This window comes from Herpailurus yagouaroundi, unplaced genomic scaffold, assembly GCF_014898765.1.
Source record: "Herpailurus yagouaroundi ecotype Mexico unplaced genomic scaffold, PumYag 182, whole genome shotgun sequence".
Taxonomy (NCBI): domain Eukaryota; kingdom Metazoa; phylum Chordata; class Mammalia; order Carnivora; family Felidae; genus Herpailurus; species Herpailurus yagouaroundi.
The window spans coordinates 822,698-829,701 of NW_024412413.1; the positions used below are offsets into that span (position 1 = coordinate 822,698).

At 64.9% G+C, this 7,004-nt stretch overlaps 1 protein-coding gene and 1 long non-coding RNA gene across 3 annotated transcripts in view; one reads left to right on the forward strand and one right to left on the reverse strand.

Annotated features, from left to right (window-relative positions):
* Nucleotides 1–3,389: 3,389 nt before the first annotated feature.
* Nucleotides 3,390–7,004, reverse strand: part of CRELD2 (CRELD disulfide isomerase 2) — a 13,976-nt gene continuing 10,361 nt past the window's right edge. For both annotated transcript variants that reach the window (XM_040490512.1, XM_040490511.1), the window contains 3 exons: nt 5,493–5,588; nt 4,759–4,905; nt 3,390–3,677 (listed from right to left, as the gene is read on the reverse strand). In XM_040490512.1, coding sequence (XP_040346446.1) covers nt 3,631–3,677; nt 4,759–4,905; nt 5,493–5,588 — 290 coding nt within the window. In that variant the 3' untranslated portion in view covers nt 3,390–3,630. The remainder of the gene's footprint in view (nt 3,678–4,758; nt 4,906–5,492; nt 5,589–7,004) is intronic.
* On the forward strand, nt 3,955–6,200 carry LOC121040141 (uncharacterized). The gene is made up of 3 exons (XR_005795133.1): nt 3,955–4,264; nt 4,960–5,156; nt 5,858–6,200. It is a non-coding gene; the product is annotated as an uncharacterized LOC121040141 (long non-coding RNA).

A 7,004-nucleotide genomic window follows, 5' to 3' on the forward strand; every position in this document is an offset into this window, starting at 1 on the left:
TAAAACGGTGCTCTCAGGCGCGGGGGTCTGGGGAGACGCACACAGGGCACTGTGGGGCGGGCACGAGGGTGAGCACTTTAAATCCCGCGTCCACACCTGCCGGAACATACCCACCGTGCGGCAGGTGGACAGAGCCCCTTGGCCACGTGACAGCGGCCAGCCTGTCATCAGCTTGGGTGGCAAGCCGTTGTCATCGGGCGGCACGGCCGCGTACAGACAGAACGGCCAGGACAGTGGAGGTGATGGCTCCTCACGTGTCTGTCCTGCGGCTGAGCCCGGCACAGCTACCCCTAGTCGGCGTCACGGGGACGGAGGCCCCGGGCCTGAGGTCAGCATCCCCCCAGCGAGGCGGGCAGTGGGGCAGGGGCGTTCTCCGTGGGGGCATCCTGGGCACTGAGGGGTGCTGCCCCCCCATCTTGAGCCAGTAGCACCCCCTCACCCAGTTGTGACCGATGTCCCCGGGATCCCCAGTGGAGAACACCGGCTTACCAAACGTTTGTCCCTGTGGTGCAGGACCCCACGGAATGACACAGCAGACCGGGGGACCTGGGGCAGGGTGGGCTGTGACCACGGGGCTCTCACACACCACACTTCTGGAAGCTCCTGGCCTGACAGGGTACATACAGGCCACGCCCTGCGGGGCTGGAAGCCACGCCAGGACCTGCATGCGGTGCTGTGTCCCCAGAGGAGGACACCTGTCCTCCAAGCCCCTCGTGCCCGGGGCCAGCAGGGGAGGCGGGCTGCCTGATGGTGGTCCTGAAGCCGGAGGAGGTGTCCCAGAGGCAAAGGGTGGGCTGGGTCGCTGTCCTGCAGGCCCCTCCGCAGGGGGCGTCCAGGGTGGGAAGAGGGAGCAGAGGGTCATCGGGTTTGGGCTCCCTGCCGGGCGCTGAGGCCACAGCGCGGGGTCACGGTGGCCGTGTCCTGCTTGGCTTCCTTTCTCCCTGTTTCTTCCACAGGTTTGATCTCCGTCGGCGTAGGGGACTGGGGGGGTACCGCTCACAGAGTGTCCTGCCCTGGGACCTCAGCCCTCCTCAGGGTCACCCACCTCCGGCCCAGGCCCAGGCTCCAGTCGCAGCAGGGGAGCCCCGGGGTGGTCCTGCAGCGCCACCTGCTGGCCGTGTTCCCACCAGCCGAGCCCGGCGGTGACTCCTCCTGAGGGAGGGGTCCCCGCTGTCCATTCCCTAGCCTTTCCGGTGGCCGACCTGGGGCCGGAGGGGGGTCCGCAGGGCCTCGGCAGGGGTCGCCACCAGGGATGGGGGGGTTCCACAGTCACCCGGAGACCCGGCTGGGACCCTGACGTTCAGGCTCGCAGCCCCTGCGTCCCTGCACCTTGGCACCTGGCTCCTGCCTGCACCTGAGCCCCACGCTGGGCCTGGCAAGGTGCTGCTGGGGTCAAGTCCGCCCTGCCCGCCCACGCCTCGCCCCAGTCCACCCCCTACACACACCAGGGGCTGCGTGGGGCCCTCCGCCTCCATCTCCAGGTCCCTTGTCTGGGGACGTGCTCCTGTTCACAGGCAAGGAGACTGAGGCTGGGGTGCTTCACCAGTGGCTCCAGACCTCAGCCTCAGAGCAGACGACCCCCCCCCCTCCCCCGGCCAGGGAAGGGAAGTGACTTGGGGAAGAGGCCACTCTGAGGGGTGACAGCCGAGCAGAGAGGAGCCAGACCCAGTGTCCCCAGCAGGACGAAGGCCCTGACCTGGACCCCGCTCGGCGATTCCAGGAGCCAGGTCAGCCTGGCGCTTCCAGTCTCCCCCTGGGAGAGAGGCAGCGAAGGGGCTGGGGGCCCTGAGCGGGACGAGAGGGGGGATCAATGGGGCACACACCCCGGGCCTGTGGCCACAGCTGCTGTCGGCACGGAGATGCCTATGCTGGCCCTATCCCTCCCCAGCGGCCCGGGCCGAGTGCCATGGTGGGGGTCCAGGGCGCGGCCTCGGTGGGGCAAAGGGCAGGGTTCAGACCCCACAGAGGACCCCACAGACGTCGGGGGGCCAACGTGGGGAGCCAGCTGCAGGGATGTCTTAGCATCCACAACGGCAGGGCCTGGCCCTTCCCACTGCCAGGAGACAGCCCCTCAGACACCTATCAAGGTCACCTGTGCAGTGGCGGGGAGGGGGCGCCACTGTCCACAGTGCCCTGGGAGGGGTGGGCTGCTGCCCAGGTGACCCACCAGGCGGACTCAGGACCCTCTGGCTTCCAACTGGAAACTGGGGTCGATTCCATGCCAGCCACGTGGCCTGTGGCTTTGGTTACTCGGGCCTGGCCTGGGTCCCACATGCCCACCTGCTCTGGCCTGGCCCTCTGCTGGGGCTCGAGCTGTGGAGGGAGCCCCTCACCCAGCGGGGGCCTCCCTTCTGGGCCTCCCCATCCTTGCCCCCACCCGTGCGGGGCTCCGCCAGCCCCTGGCTCTCAGGTTTGCCCTCCATCCCACCACGAAGCCCCCAGCCCACAGGGTTCCCTGGAAGCCGCCCAAGTACAGGGCTGCGTCTTCCCTTCCCAGTTCATGTGGCCATCAGCTGTCTGGTGGTGACCTCTCCCACCACCGTGCTCCCACTGCCTGGACCTCCAGCCCGGTCCCCAGAGCGTGATGACAGGGCTGTCTCCCGTGTGAACTCCCCAGCAGGTCTGGCCTGGACAAGAGCCGCAGGCTGGCCTTGCCCGGCCAACTCGGCCCCGTCTTCTAGGACTTCAGGGGCGCTTGGCCCGGGAGGGAATGCTCCCTGTCCCCCAGCACAGACATGGCAACAGGGCAAGGGAGGCCAGCCGAGGGGCACGGGGATCCGGGGAGAACCAGGGACAAGACTTGGGGCAGGGGTGTCCCCTGCGGCCACTGGGGTGCCCACCTTGGGCCCGCAGAGCAGGTACCACAAGATGTCGCGAGGATGCCGAGGTCCTCGGTGCCGGGACAGCGGGAGACAGGAGGCCGCCTCCCAGGGTGACCCCCCGTGTGGACGGCAGTGGGGCGGGGGTAACAGCAGTGGGGCAGGCAGGGTGCTCGGGGAACCGGGCGTTCACGTGGGTGGGGGGTTCCTGGGGCGGCCGCGCCGACTGGTGCGGGGGAGGGGGCCCTGGGAGGCCTCCCCATGGAGCCACAGCCTGTTATCATTCTCAGCTGCTTCATTCAAGGAGGAGAAACTGGCCCTGGGGCTTGTGATGGACGCTTCTCTCCGGCTGTACCCTGCCCGAGGGCCCGTCGGTGGCACAGCTGTCCCGATCCCGTTGTGCTGAAAGCCCAAGGCAGGCTGCCTCCGGGCGGGCAGGGCTGTGTCCTCTCCGTGCGGGGCGGTCAGGGGCGCCTTCCAGCCCCAGCGGGGGCGGGGGACAGCGATGGCGGACGGAGCTCACTCCGTCCTAAGTCGTTGGTGCTTTTCAGTGAGACAAACTCACACGTGTTCTGTGCCTGACTACCTCCAATGGTCAATTTTATTATAAAGAACGGTAGCAAAATATACAAATCTGCTCAAGAACAAGCAGGAGCTGTGGTTTCCCAGATGCCAGATGGGCACAAGTGTTTGAGGGGGAGCAGCTCGCCCTGGACCGTCCGAGGAGGAGCGCGGGTGTGGGGGCCGCCTTCCCCGGGCGTCAGTCTCAATAACTTAAAGGGCAGGTCCGGCTTCCGGCTCCGGAGCCACGTCACAGATCTTCCCGCGCGGGCGGTTGCGTTGGCTCTTCTGGAACTTCTGCCAGGAAACAAACAGATCAGTTGGTGAAATCCCCACACGAGGGCCCCGAGGCCGAGGCCGCCAGGTTTTCACGGGGCTGGGGCGGAGCGCGGGCACAGATGTCCCGACGGGGTGGCGCTGGCTCCTCCCGGACGCGGCGGCCCGCTGGCCCCACAGCAGGGGTGGGGGGGGCGGCCAGGCGCTCCGGAATCAGCTGGGCGGGACGGGGGCCCGGATGATGGGGAGGGGCGTGGGCAGGGAGGCCACGCCGAGGCAGAGGCAGAGGCGGCGTGTGGCCGCTGTCCCGTCCTCTGCTGTGTCCTTGCTCCCTTTGGCGTCTGGTGCGCTCCTGTCCTGGGTGCCCGGGGTGTCCTACGAGGCTGTGTGCTCGCTGGGCTTTACCCCGCTCGGGGCCGGGGGCTCCTGGATTCTGCGGCACAACCTACTCGTTGGGGAAGACGCCGTCCCTTCCACTCCGTGCTGTCGCAGCACTTCTAGGAGCCTCGTGGGAAGAGCCACATCCCCCGGGAGCCGTGGTGACCTCCTAACCCCAGGAGCTGTCAACTGGGCCTAGTGTGCAAATGGGCTCTTCACAGACGATCAAGGTAAGGTGAGGTCACTGGGGCGGGTTCTTCTCCAGTCACCGGTGTCCATACGGGGAGAGGGAAGCGTGGACACGCACAGGCCACGGGAAGGCCACGTGCACAGGGGCAGAGACTGGAGGGATGGGGCCGTAAGCCCCGGGGATCCAAGACGCACAGCCACCGGAAGCCGGAGGAGGCCAGGGTCCCTGCCCACAGGCTCAGAGCGGGTCCTGGCCTCAGGCCTCCGGGAAGCTGGCGCACGGACCACGTGGGGACCGTCCGGTGGCTCCTCTGCCGTCAGCCCGCCTGCTGATTCCGGTGTCACTGACTCTGCTTCCCTCCCACACCTCAGTCTGTGCGTGACCTCTGGGACTCCCCACGGGGACCGTCACCCTCTTGTCTTCCAGGAAGCCCAGCCATCACCCTCCCGGGGCCACTTTTTGTGTGTTTCCGAGCCGGCAGCTGTGGCCCGGTGGCCGGTGTCCCTGCCCGGGCTCCGCAGCCAGGCCACTCACCGTCCGCGGCGGTCTGCGTCCGCACACAGGCTGTTTCCGTCTCCTCGAAGCCCTCGGGACACACGCACACGTAGCTCCCAGGGGTGTTGTAACAGTTCTCGCTTTCTCTCGTGCACACTTTTTCCGCCAGCGAGCACTCGTCTATGTCTGCGGTAAAGACATCCCACTGTAACCGCTGTAACGGATTCCGCTGTTCGGCAGACACACGTCGTGATCACGAGATTCTCATAACTCGCTCGCGCACAGAGAGCCGAAGATCGGAAACATCTCGTTGGAGAAGAGAGGAAGAGGGCGGACTTTAACAGAGGCGTCGGGGGTCAGGCCACGCGCGGCCGGAAAGCAGAGAAGCACGGCGCAGGCGAGGAGGCGGGAGGCCCGGCGTAAGCTCGCCCAGCGAGGTTGGTGGATTCGCTGCCCTTTTCCAAGTGGGTTCCAGCCGGCCCCAACTGTGGAGGGGACCACGGGGGCCGGGTCACCCCTGGCTGACGGGGAAACGGGGGTGGGGTGCGGGAGCCCCAGACCACAGGATCACCAGCACCACGCACATGGTGGGGGGGGGGGGGGGGAGGCGTATGCTGCTCCCGTGTCACACGCTCTTGAAGCTGGAGGAACGGGGTCTGTGGAGAAGAGCCAGAGCCGGTGCCCCCCGCCCCCCAGCTCGTCACGGGACCGGTCACATCGTGGCCTCCCTGCAGCGCTCCATCCCAGTCCAGCACAGACACAACCGCACTGACCTGCACACTGGCCGCTCTCCTTGGTGTAGCCCAGGACGCACTCTTTACACTGTTCTGGACCCTTCCCCGTGCAGCCCACACAGGTAGAATCACATTCTAGAAACAAGGGGGAAAGGCAATGACAACATCTGACACCGTCCTGTGGGCACACGGGGTCTGGAGCCACGCCACGTGGGAACCCGGGTGCTCCGGCCTCTCCCACCCCACCCCCACCCCCAAGCACGGGCTTCAGGCGGCAGGGCGGAGACTCCGTGACCGTGCACGGGAAGCCCACGGACAGGCACCCTCTTGTTGGAGCCGGTATCGGGGGTGGCCGCCTTCCTCATGACGGGCGGCTGGGAGCTCAGTACGAATAACCTTCCCAGGTGATGCCCACGCGTCACAGAGAGGGGCACACGCGGCACGTGGGGAGGCCCCCAGCCTCCCGGGGACGGCGTGGCCCTACAACGCACACCCCGAGAGCAGTTTGGAACCAGTGCGAGAAAACAGTGACCAACACGAAAAGCTTTATCTACCAAGGAATTCAAAGTGCGTAACTGGGGGACAACTGGTCTGACTTAAACAGCCAGCGATACAGATTGTTGAAGAAACTGGCGGAGTCAGGACGTGCTCTGCAATCGCACACACACGTGTATGTGACGTACACGACGTGACAGGACGGACGAAGACGGTCACGGCCTTGTTGAGTGAAAAAGGCAAGGAGACACTGGGGAGCGTATTAGGACTAGTAACAGAAGCTCCCTCTCCGTGGAATTGATGGCTTTTAAATATTACTTTCAACAAATACCTATCACTTGGGTTGCCACCTTAAACTTTTTTTTTTTTTGAGAGAGAGAGAGAGAGAGAGAGCGCGCGCGCGGGAGCCTGTGCAGAGGGACGTGCATGTGGGGGAGGGGCAGAGAGAGAGGGAGAACAAATCCCAAGCAGGCTCCACACTTGGTGCAGAGCCCGATGCGGGGCTCAGTCTCACCACCCTGAGATCATAACCTGAGCCGAAATCAAGAGTTGGACACTTAACCGACTGAGCCACCCAGGCACCCATCACCTTCAACTTTCTAAAGTAGGTAGAGAGGTGCCTGGGTGGCTCAGTCGGTTGAGTGTCTGACTTCGGCTCAGGTCGTGATCTCACAGTTCGTGGGTTCGAGCTCCATGTCGGGCTCTGTGCGGACAGCTCAGAGCCTGGAGCCTGCTGCAGATTCTGTGTCGTCTTCTCTCTGCCCCTCCCCTACTCGTGCTCTTTCTCTCTCAAAAATAAATAAACATTAAAAAGAACTTAAAGGGGCGCCTGGGTGGCGCAGTCGGTTAAGCGTCCGACTTCAGCCAGGTCACGATCTCACGGTCCGTGAGTTCGAGCCCCGCGTCAGGCTCTGGGCTGATGGCTCGGAGCCTGGAGCCTGTTTCCGATTCTGTGTCTCCCTCTCTCTGCCCCTCCCCCGTTCATGCTCTGTCTCTGTCTGTCCCATAAATAAATAAAAACGTTGAAAAAAAATTAAAAAAAAAAAAAAAAAATAA